The sequence below is a fragment of the Lathyrus oleraceus genome, chromosome 2, assembly GCF_024323335.1.
Source record: "Lathyrus oleraceus cultivar Zhongwan6 chromosome 2, CAAS_Psat_ZW6_1.0, whole genome shotgun sequence".
NCBI classification, from domain to species: domain Eukaryota; kingdom Viridiplantae; phylum Streptophyta; class Magnoliopsida; order Fabales; family Fabaceae; genus Lathyrus; species Lathyrus oleraceus.
Genome location: NC_066580.1, coordinates 108,239,654 through 108,265,166, shown reverse-complemented (window position 1 = coordinate 108,265,166; position 25,513 = coordinate 108,239,654). Strand labels below are relative to the sequence as shown.

Here is a 25,513-nt window from a genome sequence, read left to right as displayed (position 1 = left end):
ATCAGTACTCATTGTTTTAGTTGTTTGGGTTTTCAGAATAGAGATGGCTGGAAGAGGTAGAGATGATGCTGCGATTGCTGAGGCTCTGGGTATGCTAGCTGGAGTACTTGGAGGGAATCCGAATGTTGTGGGAATGGGAGCTGCTCGTCAGCTGAGTGAGTTCCAGAAGAACAATCCTCCAATGTTCAAGGGAGCATACGATCCAGATGGTGCTCAGAAGTGGTTGAAGGAGATTGAGAGGATCTTCCGAGTGACTGAGTGTGCCGAAAACCAGAAGGTCAGGTTCGGTACGCATATGCTGTCAGAGGAAGCAGATGATTGGTGGGTTGCTACCCGCACTGAGTTGGAATCTGCTGGAAATGCTGAGATCACTTGGGCTGTGTTCAGAGAGAGATTTCTGAGAAAGTATTTTCCAGAGGATGTCAGAGGAAAGAAAGAGATAGAGTTCTTAGAGTTGAAGCAGGGTAACAAGTCTGTTACGGAGTATGCTGCTAAGTTCACAGAGCTGTCAAAGTATTATACTCCCTATAATGAGGCTGCTGGAGAATTTTCGAAATGTGTGAAGTTTGAGAACGGGTTGCGTCCTGAGATCAAGCAGGCTATTGGATATCAGCGGATCAGAGTGTTTTCTGACTTGGTTGACTGTTGCAGGATTTTTGAACAGGATTCCAAAGCCAGAGCAGAGAGCTATCAACAGAGAATTGATAGGAAAGGCAAGAATCAGAATGATCGTGGAAAACCGTATGCAGCTGGCAAAGGTTTCCAGAAGCAGAGTGGGATGAAGAGGCCTAGTGGGGGAGACTCTAGCGCCCCTGCTAAGTGTTATAGATGTGGTCGGGCTGGACATCGTGTCCATGAGTGTACCAGTGCTGAGATGAAGTGTTTCAAGTGTGGAAAAGGTGGTCATTTGGCTGCAGAGTGTCGGTTGAAGACTGTAACTTGTTTCAACTGTGGAGAGTTGGGTCATATCAGTCCACAGTGTCCTAAGCCGAAGAGAGAGAACCAGTCGGGAGGCAAGGTCTTTGCTTTATCGGGTTCTGAGACTTCTGCAGATGATCGTTTGATCCGAGGTACGTGTTATATTAATGGCTTTCCTCTTGTAGCTATTATTGACACCGGTGCTACTCATTCCTTTATATCTTTGGATTGTGCTGTGAAACTTAAGTTAGAGATATCTGAGATGTATGGTAGTATGGTGATTGATACTCCTGCAAAGGGTTCAGTGACTACTACTTCAGTTTGCTTGGGTTGTCCTTTGAGTATTTTTGGTAGAGATTTTGGGATAGACCTTGTGTGTCTTCCACTAGTACAGGTTGATGTTATCCTGGGTATGAACTGGTTGGTGTTTAACCGAGTCTATATCAACTGTTTTGATAAGACTGTGATTTTTCCTAAGATTGAGGAAGGAAAGAGTTTGTTTCTATCTGCAAGGCAGGTGAATGAGGAAGTAGCAGATGGGGCAGAGTTGTTTATGCTGTTAGCGACTTTGGAAGCTAAAAATAAACTGGTGATTGGTGATCTAGCCGTGGTGTGTGATTTTCCTGATGTGTTTCCGGAAGAGGTGAATGAATTGCCACCAGAGCGTGAAGTTGAGTTCTCGATTGATTTAGTACCTGGTACTAGACCGATATCGATGGCTCCGTACCGTATGTCTGCTGTTGAGTTAGCTGAATTGAAGAGTCAGTTGGAAGATCTGTTGGATAAGAAATTTATTCGTCCGAGTGTGTCACCGTGGGGTGCACCAGTGTTATTGGTTAAGAAGAAAGAAGGTACTATGAGGTTGTGTGTGGACTACAGGCAACTGAATAAAGTGACGATCAAGAATCGGTATCCTCTGCCGAGGATTGATGATTTGATGGATCAGTTGGTTGGTGCGAGTGTGTTCAGTAAAATAGATTTGAGATCCGGGTATCATCAGATACGTGTGAAAACTGAGGATATTCAGAAGACTGCTTTCAGGACAAGGTATGGACATTATGAGTATTCTGTAATGCCTTTTGGTGTGACTAATGCGCCTGGAGTATTTATGGAGTATATGAATAGGATTTTCCATCCGTACCTAGATAAGTTTGTTGTGGTGTTTATTGATGACATTTTGGTGTATTCGAAATCTGAAGAAGAGCATGCTGAGCATTTGAGAGTGGTTTTAGAAGTTCTCCGAGAAAAGAAGTTATTTGCTAAACTCTCTAAATGTGAATTTTGGTTAGAAGAGGTTAGTTTTCTTGGTCATGTGATTTCAAGAGGTGGTGTTGCTGTTGATCCTTCTAAGATAGAAGCGGTGTCTAAGTGGGAAGCTCCGAAGTCTGTTGCTGAGATTCAAAGTTTTCTTGGTTTGGCTGGTTATTATAGGAAGTTCATTGAGGGATTTTCTAAGTTGGCGTTACCGTTGACGATGTTGACTAGAAAGGGGCAAGCGTTTGTTTGGGATTCAAAATGTGAAGAAGGTTTCCAAGAGTTAAAGAGAAGGTTGACTACTGCTCCTATTCTGATATTACCGAGTCCGTCGGAATCATTTGAGGTTTACTGTGATGCTTCATTGTTGGGTTTGGGTGGTGTGTTGATGCAGAACAAGCAGGTTATAGCTTATGCTTCGAGACAATTGAGGGTTCATGAGAGGAACTATCCGACACACGATTTAGAGTTGGCAGCTGTTGTATTTGTTCTGAAGTTATGGAGGCATTATTTGTACGGGTCAAGATTTGAGGTTTTCAGTGACCATAAAAGTTTGAAGTATTTGTTTGATCAGAGAGAGCTGAATATGAGACAGAGGAGATGGTTAGAATTTCTGAAGGATTATGACTTTGGTTTGAATTACCATCCGGGTAAAGCAAACGTAGTGGCTGATGCATTGAGTCAGAAATCATTGCATATGTCTATGTTAATGGTTAAAGAATTGGATTTAATTGAGCAGTTTAGAGACTTGAGTTTGGTGTGTGAGAGTACTCACAATAGTGTTAAATTGGGAATGTTGAAGTTAACAAGTGGTATTCTGGATGAGATCAGAGAGGGTCAGAAATCCGATGTGTTTTTGGTTGATAAGTTGACTTTATTGAATCAAGGCCAAGGTGGTGAATTCAGAGTTGATGAGAATGGTGTTTTGAAATTTGGTAATCGAGTGTGTATTCCGGATGTTACCGAACTTAAGAAGAGTATTCTGGAGGAAGGAGATCGTAGTGGCTTGAGTATTCATCCTGGAGCTACGAAGATGTATCATGATTTGAAAAAGTTATTTTGGTGGCCGGGAATGAAAAGAGAAATTGCGAGTTTTGTTTATTCCTGTTTGACTTGTCAGAAGTCAAAGATTGAGCATCAGAAGCCGTCTGGGCTAATGCAACCGTTGGCTATTCCAGAGTGGAAGTGGGATAGTATCAGTATGGATTTTGTGTCTGGGTTGCCGAGGACAAATAAGAATTTTGAAGCTATTTGGGTAATTGTTGACAGATTGACAAAATCGGCTCATTTTATTCCGATCAGAATGGATTACCCGTTAGAGAGATTAGCCGAGTTGTATATTGAGAAGATTGTAAGTTTTCATGGTATTCCGTCGAGTATTGTTTCGGACAGAGATCCTAGATTTACATCGAAGTTTTGGGAAGGTTTGCAGAAGGCTTTGGGAACTAAGCTGAGATTGAGTTCTGCATATCATCCGCAGACTGATGGTCAGACTGAGAGGACGATTCAGTCACTAGAGGATCTTTTGAGGGCTTGTGTTTTGGAAAAGGGAGGTGCTTGGGATTGTCATTTGCCTTTGATTGAGTTTACCTACAACAATAGTTTTCATTCGAGCATTGGTATGGCACCGTTTGAAGCTTTGTATGGTAGGAGATGTCGGACACCTTTATGTTGGTATGAGTCCGGTGAGAGTGCTGTGGTTGGACCGGAGATTGTTCAACAAACTACGGAAAAGATTAAGATGATTCAGGAGAAGATGAAAATTGCTCAGAGTCGTCAGAAGAGTTATCACGACAAGAGGAGGAAGTCACTTGAGTTCCAAGAGGGAGATCATGTGTTTCTTCGTGTTACTCCAATAACTGGTGTTGGTCGAGCTTTGAAGTCAAGGAAGTTGACACCTCGATTTATTGGTCCTTATCAGATTTTGGAGAGGATAGGAGAGGTAGCCTATCGTATCGCTTTACCGCCGTCGCTTGCGAATTTGCATAAGGTTTTTCATGTGTCTCAGTTGAGGAGGTACATTCATGATCCGTCGCATGTAGTCCAAGTAGATGATGTACAGGTGAGAGATAACCTGACTGTTGAGACATCACCTATGAGGATTGAGGATCGAGAGTTGAAGCAGTTGCGGGGTAAAGAGATTGCCTTGGTGAAGGTAGCTTGGGGAGGACCAGCAGGTGGCAATGTGACTTGGGAACTGGAGAGTAAGATGAAGGAGTCTTACCCAGAGTTGTTCACTTGAGGTATGTTTTCGAGGACGAAAACTCTTTTAGTGGGGGAGAGTTGTAACACCCCGATAATAATATGATAATTATTTAAACTAAGTTAATAATATTTATTAATTTAATTAGATAATTGGATTATTATTATTATTATTTTGGAATTATTGAATTATTATTATTATTATTGGGATAATAATTATTGGAAAATATATAAGTTGGAATTTAGAAAATCCCATTTTTTTGGTAAAAAGGTTATTTTCACGTGAAAAGGGAAAAGAGACAGAAAGTGGAAAAGAGCAAAGGAACAAGGGTTGAAGGAAGGAAAGCTTGAAGCTTAAAGATTCGCCGGATTAACTCAGGTAAGGGGGGTTTATCATCGATTAATGGGTATTATGGGATAATATGTGATGGGTAGTGAGAAACCATTGATATGCCTCTGATTGAATGATGTATGATGAATTTGTGAACTTTTGGGATGAACGAAATTTGGATTAAAATTGAAGAAATTCGTAGGAATTAGAGGTAGAAACGTTAGAAATTTGTGAAATCGAAAGCGGATAATTCGTGTTAGATGAGATGAATGAATTGTGTGTAAAATTTGGACTGTGGAAGGTTGAATTGGATAGATCTCGTAGCAGAGAAAGCCATTGCAGATCTGGAAATTCTGGTTTCTGGTCATACGCGTATGGCACTAGGCAATACGCGTATGATATGGCTGGTACGCGTATGGAGGAGGCCTTACGCGTATGGGTGAGGAAAATGATATTTTGAACGTAGATTTTGTCTCTGTTGGTACGCGTATGGGAGAGTGGTACGCGTAGCATACGCGTATGAGACAGATGATACGCGTATGGGTTGGGCGAGGAAATGCGCCATACGCGTATGGGCATAGGCAATACGCGTATGGGCAGACTTGTGGTTTTCCTGAACTGTTGTTGTGCAGTTTTTGGTTGTTTAGGCTGAGTGATGTAACTTAGCTGATGTATGACGTAGTAGGGATCATTTCCCGTTGTTTTGAGCAGTATAGGTATTAGTAGAGTGTGCTAATACTGTGTTTAATTATTTGACATGATATGATGTGTTGATACATGTGTTGATGATGTATGATGAAATGCATAATGCTGTGAATGTATATATATTGCATGTATTTGTGAATGGACTGTTGTATGGCTTAGAGTGTGAGCATATGTCCCTTGTGAATTGTTGTTGATGTTGCATTGCTAGATGATTAGCGTGCATAGCATAGCCTGTGGGGCTGTAGCTAATTCCCATGGTGAGGAATTAGTGAGTGAATCATTGTGGATTTGTTGTTGATGTCTGCATGCTAGATGATTAGTGTGCATAGCATAGCCTTCGGGGCTGTAGCTAATTCCCATGGTGAGGAATTAGTGAGTGAGTCATTAGATCTCAAATGAGTGGGACTAGTGAGCTTAGTAGCCGTATCTGGATTTGATCGGTGAGCTTGAACTATATGTTCAAGAATAGTCGGTACCGCATGTGTGGAGTCTCATTGCATAAATTATGTATGGCGTATAATATGAATGGATGTATTCCAATATTATACGTGTGTTTGTGTTGTTATGGAGTATGATTTGAGATTTTCTTGTGTTTTATGTTGGTGTTGAGTATGACGTTGAGCTGATGTGCTGTTACTGATTGTATGTTGTGATTAGGGTGATTAATGTGTCAAATTACTTAACATGACATGAGATTTTATAATGCTTATTATATCGATTGAGGAACTCACCCTTACAACTATTTTTCAGGTAACGAGAAATGAGTTGAGTAGAAGCGAATGCTTGGAGTCTAGTGTAGTCTCCCTAGTGGGTCATGCTCTGATAGATGTAACATCGGGAGGGAACCTTTTTAATTATGTTGTTAAAGATTGTTGAACCAGTTTACATGTAGTATGTTACATGTTTTGATTAATTTGATTTATATCCGCTGCGATTTATGCAAATGTTTAATTGGGTAAATAAAGAGCATGACAGTTATTTTGGAACATGGTGTGAATGATTGTGTGACACCCTTAACTGCATAATTACTCTGATATATGTTTATTATTTTAATTAAATATTTGGGGTATTTTAGAAGGGTGTTACATTATAGGCCAAAATAAGCGCCCTCTTTTCCCTTATTTGGCGTAGTGAAGTATATTGTTTTTGAATCCGGAATGAAGTATTTATAGGTTATATTGGTATTGTTTCACAAGGTTGCGATCCTTGGTGAAACAACTTCCGTTTACCAAGAGTTACAAGCTTTTTCCAAAAGTTACATTGTTTCGCCTACTGCAAGATTCTTCAAGAGTTGCATACTTTCATTCTACAATACTTCACGAAGTGTTTCCTATTTTCGAATTTAAACCTACTGCAAAACTTTACAAGTGTTGTCTATTTCTGAATTCAAACCTACTGTAACACTTCACAAGTGTTATCTATTTCTGAATTCAAAATTAATCTTCACTTGTATATTTTCTTGTCATTTTGGAACACACTCAAGATTACTAATTCTTAATAATTTACAATAATCCCCCACTTGTTCTAATAATGACAAGACCAATTCCATAAAAGAGAAACATAGATTGTTAATATAGTTAAGTATCTTTCGATTTGAACTTAACCTTAGTAAGGATAATGTAAAGTTTAATCGAAATGTTAGGTAGCTATGCTCTGAACCATTATCCCTTGTGATTATACCGGCGTTATCTTACACAAATTCTTTAATGATTCTTCGCCCACATCTCTCGCCTAACACTATTTATTGCCATGTGCTTTTCCTATTTTCGTGAATTTTTCATGAGAGAAACTCCAACTCTTACTTTGAGACGACACCATCTCGAAATTCATAGGTGAAGTTCATTTTGTATCTACTTCTTGAGATACATATCGTCGATATAGAACTTCATTAAGAGTTTTAAAAAACTCAACCCTCAATATGTAATAGTCAATATTGTCACATAATGTTGCACAAACATCCAAATCAATAACTTATTGTTACCCATTGAATTTTAGGTTAAGATTTGTTAACTTCAGATTGGTTGCTACCGTTGTCGGTAGCCTTATTCAAGTAGTTTAAATCCCATACCTCTCGAGGTAGTCTTTACTAAATATATGGCCAATGGTATAGTAAATGGATCAAACAAATTATAGCTCGATCATATATGTATGAAATGATTACACCCTTAATAAATAGTCCTACTTGCCTAAACTTTATTTTATACAATCTTTGTTTGCTCTAGGTAAAATGACTTGACTACCTCAATGTATCAACATCTTTGAAATATTGTCTTTAGCATATGGAACTTCCAACAGAAGGTCCCACAACCATTCAACTTCTTCACTAGCGGAAGCAAGAGCCTCAAACTCTGATTCTATGATTGAGAGAGTGATCCATATTTGTTTCTTGCTCTTCCAAGAAATTGCATCCACAACTAGTGTAAATATCCAACCAAATGCAGATTTATGATATTCAACACTCGATATCCAACTCACATTGATATATCCTTCTAATATGACAGGAATCCTATCGTAATGGAGGCCAAAATTGTTGTTTTTCGAAAGATAACCAAAATTCTTTGTGATAGCCTTCCAATGATCATAATTAGAATTTCTAGTAAATTTACTCATTTTAATAATTGCAAATGCTATGTCAGATACATTGTATCAAATACATTAGACAACCAATTGCACTTGCATATTACAATTGAGCCATAATTCTTCCATCATTATTTTAAAGTTTGACACTAGGATCAAATGAAGTACTCATTTTCTTGAAATGTAAGTGTTTGAACTTATTAAGTACTTTCTCAACATAATGTGTTTGACCAAGTTCATAACCCCCATTATTTCAGTTTACTTTGATCCCCAAAAGTGTGCCAACTAGTCCAAGATCATTCATCTTGAATGTGGAAGTTAACAATCACTTTGTTTCTAAAATTTCATTCATCTTATTGCTAATGATTAGTATGTAATCAACATAGAGACAAAGTAATATCACATTGTTCTCACACAACTTTGTATACAAAGACTTATCACAAAAATTAGATGAAAAAAGTTTTTAGATAATTATGCAAGAAGGTTTTTAGATGAAGTGAGAGATAAAATTCTGAGAAATTTAAAGTAATATAGTATGAATTGCAATGAGTATCTTAGTTATGTTCATTTGTCTCAAATTTTTACTTGAATTTCTATGTTCAACCTTCTTGATCAACTTCATCATTGATGTGCATGACACTTTTGATCCTTTTATTCTTTGATAATCTTTGTCTTCATCAAAATTGGACTAGATATAAGATGTCATCCTCACAATCCTCTCCTTTTGATGATGACAAATTATTGTCTCCTCCTAAGTTGTGTGTCTCCCTCTTAATTGATGAATCTTGCAATGACGAAATCATTTTTTTGTTGTAATTGTTTCGGTGCTTCTTTTAATCCGTAGAAGGATTTGACAAGTTTGCATGCTGTTTGTTCATTACCAAGAAGCACATAACCTCCCAGTTTCTCCTTGTAAATCTCCCCATCAAGATCTCCATTTAGTAATGTCGTTTAAATGAATTATAAAATCGTGCAAATAAGCTAATGCAAACGATACTCTAGTTTTCATTGTGCTTGCTACTAGTGCATATGTGTTGAAATAATCAACACTTTCTTTTTGTCTAAAACCCTTGGCTATTAATCTATCATTGTAGGTGTTTAGTGTATCATCACCATGATACTTCATTCTAAACATCCACTTGCATCCAATAGGTCTTGATCCTTTAGGTAGATCAACGAGTATTCAAGTATGATTTGACATTGTTGAATCCATTTCGTCTTGGATAACATCCTTTCAAAAAACGGAGTCATTTGAAGCTATTGCTTCCTTATAAGTCTTAGGATCGTCTTCCACTTGAAGAATATGAACCTTACGAATAAAGTTCTCACTATTTCCTTCTATTAGATAAAAGACATAAACTGATTATCAATTTTGTTCGGTCATTGATCTTTAGTCTTTCGGACTCTCTTCCTTATCCTAAGTTCTGATTGTTTTTCAACAATCCGTGGAGAACTTTCGGTCATGTATTTCAGCAATCCATGAAAAACCTTTATCATGAGGTTCTTCATTTGCGGGAACCTCTGATTCCTTATCCTTCGTGATAAGGTCCTCAAATAATTTCACATCTCAGAATTTAATAATTACAATAGATTCCAAATTCAGAGGTCTATGTAAGTCATGACCTATCTTTGAATGATCCTTGTATGTTCTATAATAATAAGTCTCATTGAACACAAACATATTATTCACATAAAATATAAATCAAAACTCAATTGTATAATTTGAAATCATCAACTTTAATATATTTTGACCATTTTAGAGAATAAAAAACTCTACTTTAAAGAATTTCAAACTATAAGTGTAACATTTTACTCATAATTCAATAAATAAATTAAAATATTTAATCAGGTTTACATAGATAGTATTTACAAAATGAATCTACCACATAATAAATACATCACACCTGCACTAACATATAGTTCATGAATAATAGTTACTGTTTATGTAGTATGACAAGTACCATGATCATTATATTACAAAAGCATGTACAAATATTACTATTTATTATATCATTGATTATAGTGAGAACATAGACCATTAAATTATATATATATCATTCAACATGAAACGAGACTTTTATACATTATATAACAATGCATTGCTTCAATTATGCACACATATCATATTACATACTAAGTACGTATCTTCACCAATATAAAATAATACCACTATATTACTATCATACAACTTCAACTTAATACCGATTATATATTCTCTTTTCCATCATTGACATGTCTATTACTGTAATCACTATGTATTTCGGCAACCACGGTAATTATTGTATATTAACAATTACTTACTAAATATATATGTCTATTCAGATTGAAAATAAACACAGTTAAGTGTGTTAAACAATTTTTACTATGGAAAATGAATAACATATATAGTAAATAATCAGAGAATTTATTATCATTTCTTATTAACTATAATACATATCAATTAATTAATAATTATCAAAAAATTATAATATTGATAATCATTTACTTTGATATCAATTTAAAAACAATAATTTAATATCTTGATTATCATAATGCTCTAATTTCTATAAAAGATAATAAAAACATATTCGGATTTATGATAACGATTCTTTGTTTGTGTTCAGAATATATCGATTGCACAAGAGTTCATCTTTTGATACTTGAAACAGAAGCCTCAGTTGCTATTGCTTGAAGTACTTATAAGATTGTTTGAAAATTAATTTAAATAAAATAGATTGAGACTAAAATCGTGAACAAAATCACTTTCTTTATAAGTATTTCAAATACTCTCAAATGTCTTAGAGTTTGAACGCAAGAATATTAATACTCGGGATAATTCAGTCTATACTCGAGTTTGTACAAGACCGATGAAAACTCGAATGTAGGGAAGAGTATCTAGAATTTTAGTGAAGATGATGTATGTTTTTTTTGGTTTTTTTGTTTTTCTTAATCCACAATGAAATATTTATAAGTTATATTGGTGTTGTTTCACAACGTTGCGACCCTTGGTGAAACAACTTTCTTCTACAAAAAATCACATACGTTTACCAAAAGTTACATACTTTTATCAAAAGTTACATTGCTTCACCTACTGAAACATTCTTCAAGAGTTGCATACTTTCATTCTGTTGCCTATTTTTGAATTCATACCTACTGCAACACTTTACAAGTGTTGTCTATTTCTGAATTCAAATCTTATTTTTGAATTTAAAATTAATCTTCACTTGCATATTTTCTTGTCATTATGGAACACACTCAAGATTATTAATTCTTAATAATTTACAACATCTACAACACTGAATCAAAGTCCTACAACATTGAATCAAAGTCTTGAATATCAGAGTATTTAATTGAGTGATCCCGAACACTAGACCGAAGTCTTGAATATCAGAGTTATTTAACTTAGTGATCCTGAACACTAGACCGAAGTCCTACAACATTGGACTGAAGTCCTAAGCTAATCTTCGATATACATGAATGCATGATGCTACAGACAAATGCAAACAATCTCCATCCGAACCTCCTACGCCAGTTATCAAGTACCAATCCTATCACTTGACCGAAGTCCTAAACATTGGATCGAGTCCTGGATATCAGAGTTAGTTAAGGCTAACACTCGTCATTTCGAACCTAATACATACACTGATTCACTTCCCACACAAGTTTCACTAAAAGGAATATCTTTATCCTTTAATTGCTTCACTTTTCGATTCTCAATTGTACGGTATACAGTTTCTCGAACCTCAATCTCGATCTTCAATTCTATATCGATTATGTACCGTGCAAGAAGTAATCGTACAATATTGAGCTTTACACAATTTTAGGGAATACCGCAAAAGATCTTAAAGAGAACGCCTTTATCCGCGACTCGACCAAATCATTTCTTCCGTGACAATTTTTCAAAAGAGTAAAACAACGATGTCTACTAATTACTTTCAATTTTCTTTTTAATTCTTCATTTTGATAAATGTAGGGTACATAACAGTAAGTGAAGTTTTTTTGTTTCCCATAACTCAAGATATTTACTTTCGTGTAATTTTCCATCTCCTTTAGAATGTATGATGTTGTGAACCACAACAATGTCACTATAGTTCTGAAATTTAGTGCTTGAAACTGTGGGCTAAAGCTCTTTACTAGATTTACATTGATAGTCATGCTCAAAAGTTGTGCTTGGATTATTCTGAAGAATTGATGACCCCCCTGCATCTAAGGAAGTTTCATAAATCCATCATTGCTCAGCTTTGTCCCAAGCATCCTCTAAACCATATGATAAAACTTCACAGTCTTGTTCAATTTTAGGCAGATTCTTCCAACATTCACCATTCAAACTACATCATTGTAAATAAGCAGAAAATGTCAGAACATAACATGTTTCCATAGTGATATATTATTAATGATCTTTCAAATAAAAAGAGATGGAAATATGGAAAATACGTTATATGTCAGTTCAATAGTCATCATGCTACTGCATCCCCATATTTGACATATGAAATTTCTAAACTAGACCAAACTATGCACTACAACCTATATAATATGTTTGATGATCAAACTTGAAAAAATGTCTACTTGTTTGATGGAATTATTAAGGATGAAGTTTCAATTCAAATGAGTTAGTTGAACATTTAAGCATTATACTCAAATCTAACAGACTAAAGGATAGGAAGAAAAAGCCACAGATCAGATTTATGAAGTGTTAAGTCCATTCCTTTCTCATAATCATACACTTTACAATCTTTGGCCAAATATGAGTACATTTTTGACATCATCCCTATTAAAAGCCTTAAAAATTACCAGCTTATTAATTATATAAATCTCATAAATTTAATTTATTTTCTGTATGAAAAAAATTACTTATGAAGGTAAGGATATGATCATTCTTTTTTAAAGTTTCCACTCTTTTGGAATTGGTGTTTTTTTGTTTCCTTACAATTTTTTTTGCTGGACATGACTTTAGTGTATAATGCTTCACATTTAGTTCATGTAGACCTTTTAACACGTGTATTTTTCTATAGTGTTTGCAATTATGTGTCTCTTGGAAACATATTATATCATAATTACAAATATCATATTTTACCTTGGACGACGTATAATTATATTTATCTCGGTTATAATGTTGAAGTAATAAAGAGTGACATGAAAACTTGTCATTTTATCTCTCGGTTTTGGAAAAACCAAGGTTATAATGAAAATGGTCATTGGATCGATCTCTAACAACAATATATTTTTATTTTCAAAACTGTGAAGCGCGCCACTTTACCTCTCGATTTTATTTAAAATCCGAGGTAATAACAACAATATATATATATTAAACTTATAAAAAAACTATTGCTGTTGAGCTTCATAACAAGATAAGAAGGCACCGGCCTAACGTGATCGGATGTCATCTATATTTAAAAAAAACTCTTGTGAGAATGGTGATCTGTCGCTAAACTCCTATAATCAAAACAAAATTTAAATTACGATAAACTAACAACAACAATATTAACTTAAGAAATATACATAAATTACATGTATATAGATTAAGCCAATACCTTATGCTTAGTCCATCCATTTATAATGCCTCTGAAGACAATATCAAACATTTGTCTTATAACATAGTATCCGCAAGAATGATTGTCAGGTTGTTTTCACGACTACAAATGATTTCATATATTTATATCACTAATACATACAAATAAAATAATGTCAAAAAACACAAGTAATATACTTATTTTTGAGTAATAGAACCTTGACTTTCTACCAAGTACATTACGTTTGATTATATTGTATCTTTCCGTCGCTCTACACATGTCGGTTAAAACTAAACTTGAATAAAAACTATTCAAAACTAAAGGTAAAATTTGAGTATTAAAAATAATACCACTTACTCACTCAAAGCGTTAATCATGACTTCTTCAAGTTTCTTGTGCAACGAGCAAAACATAACAATAACATTTTGCTTCAGACATATAATATTATTTGCCAATGATTACTGCATAAACGTTCAGAATAATTAATAATATATATAAAATTGATTTATAATTGAAAACATAAATTAATATATACTTACAGGCGGAAAAACGGGGCCAAATAACATTCATTATTCTCGTTTAGCAACTTCTCTTATACGTAAAGCGTAATATTGTTTGATATCATACCACCATGAAGGCTAATGTGCCATGGATCTATGAAACCATACTTTCTTAAATTCCTTTCGACATACATCTCATGCAAGAACCTGCTGAAGCTACGCGAAATATACCCGAGCACATCGCAGGCTCAAAGATACAACAAAGTCACCATCAAACTTTATTTATTTCCGAGGAAAGGGGAAAATATCGATAAAATCCGAGGACTAAAGAAAAAGGATAAGGAAGTCGGTTATACAAGGGGAAGGTATTAGCATCCCTCACATCCGTTATACTCAACGGAAACCGTTTTGAATGTTCTTTGCAAGAACGAATGTTACTATATAAGGATTACTCGCAAAAGGGGAAAAAGGGGTTAATAATAAAATGTGAAAAAAGGTAATAAATAATTGTGTTCACCAAGGATTTGAGCTCTTGTGCCTACGTATCCTCATTCGTACAATCAGAGCTCAGTATTTCGTGGAACTAAGACTAATGTGTTAGTTATTTTTAATGAACAGTGTTAACGTTCGCGTTCTACTGTCAACTTGCTTGTATGCTCAAGTATGGGAGTCTTAAGCATCTATTTGTTTGCGATAAAATAGATGAACTTGGATTGCACTCTAGTAGTTAAACATTATTTGCTCACACATGGATGCTTAAGCTTCATTCATGGTAGAACGGAAGTAAGACGTCATTTCTAAAAAGGTTTTAAACTGAAAATGAAGCCCAAAGGAAAAACTGAGTTTAATGAGGTGAGTTTGTTTATATTCCGAAAAGAGAGTCATCATTTGAATCATACTAAAGTCTATGAATGAAGGTGAATACAATGAGAAACGGAGTCATTCGTCCCACACCTAAAGATATTCAAAATGAGGATAAGAATTCTCTACTCCCACCCCTTCTCCATTGCTTAAGGCTCATAGCATACAATTCTAATCGTATTGTTAATTGTTTTCGAGTTTATTCACAAAATTGTTTTAATTTTACTGAGAGAGAGCAAAAGGGTGTAAGACCCTAATTTTGTCCCTAAGATCCCTCATGGCATCATATCATATCATTGCATTGCCTCAAGGATCATTGGACACCTTGTTTCCTCCTTGTGGGTGGGATATCCTCTTTTGAGTGGTTCTTGATCACCAAGAATTCCTTGCATTCATATGTCATTGCTTTTCTTTTAATCACTAACCAAATGTACAAAAATATGTCACTAACCTTTGTCTTGCAGATGAAGCAATAACAGGTCAAACACATCAAAGGCATTCATTGAGCAATAGATGGTGGTCATTCTTGAGATTTGGACCCCATAATCATTCACAAGAGTTCATATGAATTATGATGTCATTTTGAAGCAAAATCCCAAGTGGTAGAGGCTTGAATTTCATCAGAACACTTCCAAGTCAACTGAAGACCTAGAAAGTCAACTGCAAAGTCAACTGTGGATTTGGAGGTGGGAAGTGATTGGAAATACTTAATTCATGTTCAAACAAGTCTCATTTGACATTTCAAACACCCACATTGAAGAATTTGAGGTCCAGTCAAAAATTTCCCAAAATAGAAAGTGACCCATAATTTGAACTTTCCAAAAATGGAAGGGTTTTGGACCAACTTCAACTCAATATTACATTATCAAAAAAGCTTCAAATGAAATTTTGTTGAACATGAAAGTTGTAGATCTTTCTCTCCCATTTCCAAAATGTCAAAGATCATGAGCATATGATGTGTGGTTGAGGAGATATGATCAAATCATTGCCAAGTATGCATGGGACTTCAAATGGCCATATCTTTTGATTCAAAGCTCCAAAATGAGTGGTTCTTTTTGCAATATTCTCCTCTTGACCTCTAATTTCCAAATCATGCATCACATTACATAAAATCTCATCACATAATCACTTGTTAATCCATGCCTTTTTTGGAGGGAAATTGCAAAATTCAAAAATGGTGCATTGTATGGACTTTCTACCATTGCCATTGGTTTTAAAAAATGATTTTAAGTGAAAATGATGAAGCAATTGGTACTGTTCACGTGTAAATGGTACATGCACCATGCAAATTTGGATATTTTTGCAAAACACCTTATTATCATTAATCAAACTAATTATGGATTAGCAAAGTGATTAGGACTTCATATAAATACCTAAACCCTAACAGAATTGAAGAGGTTAATCATATTTTCACATTTCAAGATCCAAATTCTCTCTCACTTCAAATTTTTCTCTCATTCATAATTCAATTTTCTTCCAAATAGCATTGCATTTTGACTTCATATTCTTGTTCCCTAGCTTGGATTTAGTGTAGATCAAGTGCTGTTTTGTAGAATTCGTGCAAGGATCAAGTGGTGGAAGTTCATGAAGATGACAATGGAGTTTCTGTTTTGAGCTAGATCTAGTACCATTCAAGCTTCAATTGCTTCATTAAACTTCATTTCAAGCATTGTAGAGTGGATTTGAACACTTCAAAGCTGTGGATCGTGTGAATTCAAAGGCTCTGCACTTCAAGAGGTCATAATTCGAATCTTTTAATTCTGAAATCCATTGCTATATTATTGTAGATCTTGTTCTCCTGATGAATCTGGTGAAAGAATCATGTAATTTGATGCACTATTGACTGAGTTAGGGTTAATTCAAGTTTCATGCATGAACTTTATCTTGTTCGATTCTCTCTTAATACATGGAATTAGGCTTAGTTCTTGTTTGATCCATGATCTCCATGAAAAATGCAACATGTTGATGTCCTCGTTTTGATTTTCTGGAAAAATATTCTGGAAACGCATGAAGATTGTTCACTATTCATCTTCTTCCTCATGAAGAAGATGAAGTTCATGTTCAGGCCACGATTTTGCTGCATTGGCCACGCTTTTCCTGGTTCTTCCATGCTGGCCTAGGGTTTGTTGTTGATTGATCCACGTCTTCGCCATGCTTGCATTTTCATTGGTCCATGCTGTTTGACCAAGCGCTGACCTCCACGTCGTTTAATGAAATGACCGTGTTTCACTATGAGGCGTGCATTTCATTTTGAACTCACACTGAGTTCGATTCCCAGCGAGGGGATTATTTCAAATGCTTCATCATTTTTATGTTTTCCCTCCTATTTTCCAATGCCATGTCTATTTTGATTTTTAATTTTTTCCTCAACTTAGAAAAATCATAATAAATGGAAAAATGCATCAATTCATCTCCAATTTTTTGCATCTTGATCCTTGTTCTATCTAGTTTTTTATCATGATAATTTCCAAAATAGTGCTTGGCTGGATATTATTTGGTGCTAGGTTATGTGATCATATGTCTAATTGTGACCTTGCCTTGCTTATCTCTTTGTGAAATGCTTGTTTTTAATCCAATGAATGTGAAATTTTGCATGTTGATTCTAGACACATTGCTGGACATTTTGGTTTTGGTTTGACATTTTTCTCAATTACCATTTCTGTTTTATGCTTGTGTTAACTTGGTGTGACAATTTGTGTCACACCTTTGATTGTCCAACTTGTACCATTTAATTTCCATGCTAAATGATCTTGGATGCTTCTGATTTTTTGTATGTTGATCATGTTAGATGTCTTGAATGTTCATGAATTTTTCCAGATTTATTTGAATCATTTCTGTTTTGATTTGAATTTTTCATTCATGATGGTCACATATGAGCTTTGAAATTGCCTTGAACTTCTTTTGATCATGAAATGCCTTTGATGATTGATTTTGATGTGAGCCTTTTTAGGATGTGTCAATATGTGTTTGAAGTTACTTTGTGTTAAATTTCAGTCCCTGTTTTGAATTTTTTCTCAATCTTTGACCCTAGGCTTTGACCTAGTGGTTTGTTGCTTACATTTGATCTTTGATTTCAGGTTTAAGCATCCAAGTTCCATAGTTGATGATGCTTCATCATGTGAATATTGATATTTGCTTTTGATTACTAACATTGTGTGTTTTGTAGGTTGATGCTAACTCATTTGAGTTTTGCCTTATGGTTTACACATATTGTACATTAGGATTATCTGTTGCTTATTGACTGTTATCTGTTTGTCTGAGCATTGTGCTGATTTGTTTAGTTGTTTCCACAGGTACCTAAGTTGCTTTAAGTTCATTTGAACTTTGCTTTGCTTGGTTGCTTAACCACTTAGGTATAATCCCTAATCTTCATGTAGTCTGGAAGACCTGCCATGTTACTTTGACAGGCACCTGTCTAAAGCCCTCCTTAAGAGGCAATGCTTGTGTTTGTTTAACTTTGTGCCAAGCAGGTAAAGTCCTCTTAAGAGGCAATTGGCAGATAAAAGAGATGTGTAATCCATCTTCTGCTACTCAGTGTGTCATTCACCTTGCTCACACCATGTGTTGATGCATTGTGAATAAGAACCCAAGATCTTATAGAGTCAATCATTTGTGGAGAAGAGTTCCTACTTTCTGAACTCCCACACTTTCCATTGATCAAAGCTCTCCCTGACCAGGGATAAGAGCTATGAGGCACACCCCTCATCTCCATTTCATCTGCTTCACCCTAACTCTCAATGTTAGGGTTAAGAGCTCAAAATACCCTATTCCAGTTGGCTGTAAAGCCTAACCCTGATTGAGCCTAATTGATTGTGTATAGTGTGTGCTAATTGACTTGTTTGTTTGCTTACTTGATTCATCTGTGCATATTTGCTTGAGTGTGCCTTTGTGCATGTATCTTCGTTACTTGTATATCATTTCATAAACATTGCTCATTTCTTTGTGACCTTTTGTTTTGTCCATTGAGGAGTCAAACATAAGTCCATTGATTGGCAGTTTGTTTCCTGTGATATGGTAGGAGACTAGTATAAGTCCATTGATTGACATCTGGTATCCATGTTTCTTTGTTTTGTGAGACTAGTATAAGTCCATAGATTGGCATCTGGTATCTGTAATACCCCAAAATTTACCCTTCATTTTTCCTGGAAGCATACGCTTTACACCTCATGCATGCATTCATTTTTAGGTCATTTAACATTAGATACATTGCATTTCATCATGTCAATCAGAATTAGATCCAAGAAGCTTTATTTATAAAAAAAATAAAAAATAAATAAATAAATAAATAAATAAATAAAAATAATAATAAATAAATAAATAAAAGAAAAAAAATCTCAGACTTGGACCTCTCTCAAAAGCCCACTAAGCTATCAATATTAGGCTATAAATACTCGAGTTTCAGTGAAACAAAGATTGATTCTATTCCTATTACCCTGAGGAAAAAGATAGTGAGAGAAGAGCTAACAGAGTTCAGAGCAGCCTCCAAACCCTGAAGGGAACTCAACTGCACAGAATCACCTCTGCCTCACATAAACCCTAAAGATTGTTTTGTAAACCTCACGGGTGCAACTCAATTTCAATCAAGCTCTCCAATTAGGTTTGCCATATATCCATCATCTTTATGCCTTTAATTTGAATGCTCTAAATGTATGAGTTATTATGGGTGAATTTGATACCCTTTTGATGCATGTCTTTTTTGTGAATTTTAATGGCATGATTCATGTGGTTACATTTTGATTTGGGGGCAACCCTTGATTACCCTATTTTTTTGTCTCTAACCTGTTTGTTGAGTTTTTGTGAGGGCTCACATGACTTTTGCAGGTATAACTTGCGTGGTTTTCCACTTTATTTGTGGGATACCCCCTGGAAGTTTCATTCCGATTACCTGTACTGACTCACTTTCTTTGATGGTGTTTAGCTTGGAAGGATCCCTGGGTTTCCCATTCCTCTAACTGTTGTTACTTCGGATCTTTATCCGCGTGGTACTTTTATATTTTTCCCGCATTTTACTGCTTTCCTAGCTGGAAGACCTCGATAGGAGGCAATGTTTTTGTGTGTTTTTTTTTTACAGGTTCCTTCGTCAAGGACTGCCTTTTTGCATGAGTTCACCAAACCCTAACCCTTCATTGATTTTTCTTCTCCTAAACACACGTTTACTCCTTCTACTACAGGTGAGTAAGTCTCCAAAGGTCGAGCATCCGGTAGATTGCGTAGTAACGTCGTTCGTCCAAAACCCACTCCATAACACCGTAGTTAGCCGAACTACGGCTTGCTCTGATTCTCATTCTAGATGAGATACGTAGGCATAAGACGCGATGTCTTAGCGAGCACACATCCCCCCAACCCATAGGTCAGCCGAGCTACGAAGACTCTGATTCTCATATTCAGATGAGATACGTATGCAGTGGATGCGACATCCGCGCGAGTCATTTTCATTTAACCTTTTTTGGTAAACAACACAAGATAAACTCACACCCTTTAGACAAGAACTACAAAAGTGGATCCCGTAGAGTACTACCGACGCGTAGGGGTGCTAATACCTTCCCTTCGCATAACCGACTCCCGAACCCAAGATTTGGTTGCGAGACCCCGTCTTGTCCTTTCCTTTTTCAAGTTTACTTCGAGCGTTTCCTTTCCCTCCTTTGGGATGAATAACGCACGGTGGCGACTCTTCTGTCATTTTCTTTCGCCGGTTGTTTTTTCGCGCACTGTATTTTTCAGGTTGCGACAGCTGGCGACTCTGCTGGGGACACTAAGAAGTTGACCTCTTGCTGGTCCATCTTCCCTAAGCGAGTCCCTCCTAGCTTGTGTGTTTTCTTGTTTATTGGGTGTTCATGCTTTTGTACATTTATTTACTTACCTGCTTGCATGCATCTGTTGTATCTGTTGGATCTGTTTGTTTGTTTGTTGGGATGGGGTGTTCTATGAGAGATAAGCCCATTACCCAGGCTTGAGTGTACACACAGGTTTTAGAGTGGATAATCATGAGGCTTGCGTGGCGTGTTGATACGTTAAGTCGTTCGTGAAGAACCACACCCAGACGAGGTTTCTTTTGGATATATTATGTCCTACGGGTGTTCCGTAACGGCAGGATGTTCCTCTAGAAATCGTCGACTCTGGTGACCATTTCCCGAGAACTCAGTCGAGGCCTCTCCTCCGAGACGTGATTATGTTAGCTCTGGTGGGCGCATTCTCGCTGCTCAATCCGAGGACCCCGAGACTGGGAACTTGCTTTAGGATGTCCTGTTGAGGGGAGTCAATGAAGGTCTTTTGTCCCGTAATAATGCCAAACCTTCAGTGGTAAACGTATTATTCGCGACTGAAGGGCTGAAGCTGACGAACTTCTGTTCTTAGAACCTACCAGTGAGGGGCGGGCTAAATTCAGGAAACCTTAACCTCCAACCAACCCGGTTTCCTGGAGCAAAGCTTTGATCTTGTATTATATTCTTTAGTGGGTTTCTCTTCAGACAGTGCAACCTGACAGATGTTCAAGCGGATCCTGCAATCCTGATTTCCATGCCATTGCATTGCATTCACATCATTGCATCACATCATTCAGCATTCATATCATTTAACACATGTTTATCCATTTCTGTGGGGTTTATATCTTCTTCTTGATTCTAGTCAGGGTTTTTCTGGTACTTTTTAAAAGGGATATTTTATCTGATGAGAGACTGGAACCAAGGGGGTAGAATACCTTTTGGATTTGATAAACATGTCATTGCATTTGCATATCCATAGCATGTCTTGCATAACAGGTACTGCCGCAGTGTTCTCAATTGTTTGGTGTTTCCATTAGGATAGCTGACTCAGGCATTCACCGATACGGTACCCGAAGGAATCAACAGAGAGAAATGGAAGGTGTACAAGCAGAGCTCGCTGAGATGAGGATCCGCATGACCCAATTCATGGATGTGGTTCAAGGGGTGGCTCAGGGACAGCAAGAGCTCAGACAGATGATGCAGAGGAATCCCGCCGCTACTCAACCAGAGACATTGGATGATCCTCCAGCTGGAGAGGCTAATGGTCCCAATGGACCAGGGCCTATCCCGATCCCACATGTCAACCTTGATCAACAGCTCGTCCATGATGATCAGGACGATCAATTCCCCATACTTCAGGAAGACTTTGGCATGGGCCATGGCACGGACCCCGTGTTTAGAAGATTAGAGGAGAGGCTGAAAGCTGCGGAAGGACAGAATCCTCTGGGAGTAGATGTTGCTGACTTGGGGCTGGTCCCAGGTGTGAGGGTGCCCCCGAAATTCAAAGTCCCGGTCTTTGACAATGCAATGGCAGCTCTTGCCCCGAAACTCACGTGCAAGCCTATTTCCGTAAAATGGTTGCATACTCTGATGACGAGAAGCTACTTATGTACTTCTTCCAGGATAACCTAGCCGGGGCATCCTTGGAATGGTATATGAGGCTGGACAGAGCCCATATCCGCTGCTGGAGGGATTTGGCGGAGGCTTTCGTAAAGCAGTATCAGTATAATGCAGACATGGCTCCGGACAGAACTCAACTTCAGAATCTGTCTCTTAAAAGCAATGAGTGCTTCAGGGAATACGCTCAACGCTGGAGGGAGATAGCTTCCCGTGTTCAGCCTCCTATGTTGGAAAAGGAAATGGCCAACATATTCATGAATACGCTGCCTGAACCTTATCTGGAGCGTCTGGTGGGGTGCAATGCCTCCAACTTTGCTGATGTGGTCTCTACCGGAGAGAGGGTGGAGAATCACCTGAAGACCTGCAAGATCCAAAATGGAGTTGGATCTTCATCAGGGGTAAAAAAGTCGTTCATTGGAGGGCATAAGCAGAGAGAGGGGGGAGTGAATTCTTTGACTTCCTATCAGAACAGAGGTGTTAGAAGGAACAGTTTCCAGAATTATCATCAACAACCGTATGTTGCGGCTGTGACCATTCCAGCTGCAGCACCACAACAACAACCTCAACCAGCTCAGTACCAACAGTAGCAACAACCGGGTAACAGACCCGCCTATCAACAGAGGCAAAGGATGATGGACCGGTGTTTCGACACCCTTCCAATGTCGTACGCTCAGTTGCTTTCTAGTCTTCAACAACTACAACTTGTGCAATTGCGCACTCTGGCTCCTCCTGTTGGTAGACTTCCGGTGGGTTACGACGCCAACGCTAGGTGTAGCTTCCACTCTGGGGCACCTGGCCATAACATTGAGAACTGCAAAGCTTTTAAGCACGTAGTTCAGGACCTCATAGATTCAAAAGCCATCAACCTTGCACCGACTCCTAATGTCGTCAACAATCCCATGCCGCAGCATGGTGTCGCATCCGCGAAAAAACAACCGGCGGGCTAAAACAAAAACAACACAGAGCCGCCACTGCGCGTTATTTATCCCAAAATAGGGAAAGGAAACGCTCAGAGAAACCTGGAAAGGAAATGGTCTCGCGACCAAAGAGAAAGGGTAAGGGAGTCGGTTACGCAAGGGGAAGGTATTAGCACCCCTCACGTCCGTCGTACTCGACGGGATCCACGTTCTAAAATAAAGAATAGGTTGCTAAACATCACACACACACAGGGAACGCAGGTGGGGTTAAGAGAAGGGAGCTCGATAGGACATCGCATCCTATGCCTACATATCTCGTCTGGAACGAGAATCAGAGCCACTGTAGTTCGGCTCACGCACGCCAAACAACACAAAACACACAAACAGATGGCAAACATGGAGCCCAACAACCACTAGATGGAATTACGTCAGGATCCGAACCAAAACACACTCAAAAGGGCAAACGTGGAGCCCGACAGCCAATCACTGGGCTTACGTCGGCATCCGAGCCAAACACACAATCAGATAACAAGTAAACACACGCAAAAAAGAAAAAAAAGTGCCCGGAGTGGTCTCGCACGACCACCTGCCTACATACCTCGTCTGGAACAAGGATCAGGGCGATGTAGTTCCCCCTCAAGGGAAAGAAAAACTAGCCAGAAACCGAGGGAAGACACACTACCAGGGAGCTGGACTCGAGCCTAGTGTTGTCATGCATCGTTACCCTACGTTCAGGTTTCTACCTACTTGCGCAACTGCAAACTAATCCTATCCAGGAAGAAAGCAAGCATACAAGCATACAAGCAATTCAAGCATTTCAAACCAACATGTCAAACAGATATTCACAAAGCACACACTATAACCAATCAAGTGGGCTCACACAATGGGTTTAACTGCCGAAGCAATTCATCTGTACATGGTTATTATTCGCTCTTAACCTTGCCATTACGAGGCTAAGGTGAAGCAGATGAAAGGTGAAGTGAGGATGAGACCTCACAGCTCTTATCCCTGACCAGGGAGAGCTTTTAGACAAAGGAGCGTGGGTCCAGAATGGAGGGACCCTTCTACGCTCGAACTCTCTGACTCGATTGTGCAACAACACAGATCTTGGGTTTGTGTCCCAATGCATCAACACACAGCCGTGTGAGCAGAGGGACGACTCACAGAATAGTGGGGGATAGATTGCATATCCCTACCTTCCACCAATTGCCTCATAGAGGTCTTTCACCTGCTTGGCACAAATGTAAACAACCACAAGCATCGCCTCTTAAGGAGGACTTCAGACAGTTTGCCCGGCCAAATAACAGACCGGGTCTCCAGACTACATGAAGAATAGAAGTCCTACCTCAAGTGGTTTAAAAACCAAGCAGCAGCAAGCAAGTTCTTAAAAGAACTATGAGCAACTAAATGTACCTGAAAACAATCAAGTATCATCAGTACTCAGACAGACAAACATAAACAGCAAATGTTAATCAGTCAGACTATACAAACTAATGCACACAAAGGCAAGCTATGAGCTCAAGCCCAAGCTTCACAACCTACAAAACAAAGTTATGTTAGTGTACAAACATCAAACAAACTCAATTGAATTAACTTAATTCAATCTCCTTGAGCATTGTGCTTTTCATCCTGAAAAATCAAGCAAATGTAAGAAACTAGACCACTAGGCCAAGCCTAGGGTCCAAAGGTGACAAAAATGTCTAAACAGCAAGGGATCTCTAACCAAAGTCAAATTAATGTCAAACAAAAGCCAACACAATTAGTCCCATGCTCATACCATTCATTATATTCATTTCATGCACAAAACAATTCAATTTAGGTCAAATGGAACACCAAACATCCAAACAGAACTATTGCATTCAATTCCATATCAAAACAGTTCCAAAAATCCTCAAATAATTTACACCTAAACAGGACCTATTCAAAGTATAGCATGTCAAATTTTAGCTCAATTGGACAAAAGGAACTATGTCAATGAAAATCAATAAAAACAGACACAATTCTATGAGCCAAATCACAACATCAACACATGCATTCACTTCAAAAATCCATAAGTCAATGAAAACAATAAAGAAATGAATGGGACCAAAAGCATCATGTCCTATCATGTGTCTATAACCAGCATACCAAATTTCATCATCATCCAATACCATATGAGCATTTCACAAAGATATTCCAAACATATATCACATGAGCTTGCACATTTGACCAACAGAGATAAAAAATACCAATCAAATTGAAAATGCAATGGAAAAATCCAGAAAAATACACATAGCATCTTAACATGTTAATGAACATCCATGCAAAATTTCAAGTCAAACCATCAAGCATAAGTCATGAAAATAAATCCAGAAAGATAACCTAACTAGGTGTGACA

At 37.5% G+C, this 25,513-nt stretch overlaps 1 protein-coding gene across 1 annotated transcript; it reads left to right on the top strand.

The window, feature by feature from the left end:
- Nucleotides 1-513: 513 nt before the first annotated feature.
- Nucleotides 514-6,253, top strand: LOC127121187 (uncharacterized). The gene is made up of 2 exons (XM_051051765.1): nt 514-1,070; nt 6,161-6,253. The coding sequence occupies exons 1-2, from the start codon at nt 779-781 to the stop codon at nt 6,172-6,174; spliced, it is 306 nt and encodes a 101-aa protein (XP_050907722.1). The 5' UTR covers nt 514-778; the 3' UTR covers nt 6,175-6,253.
- Nucleotides 6,254-25,513: the final 19,260 nt, after the last annotated feature.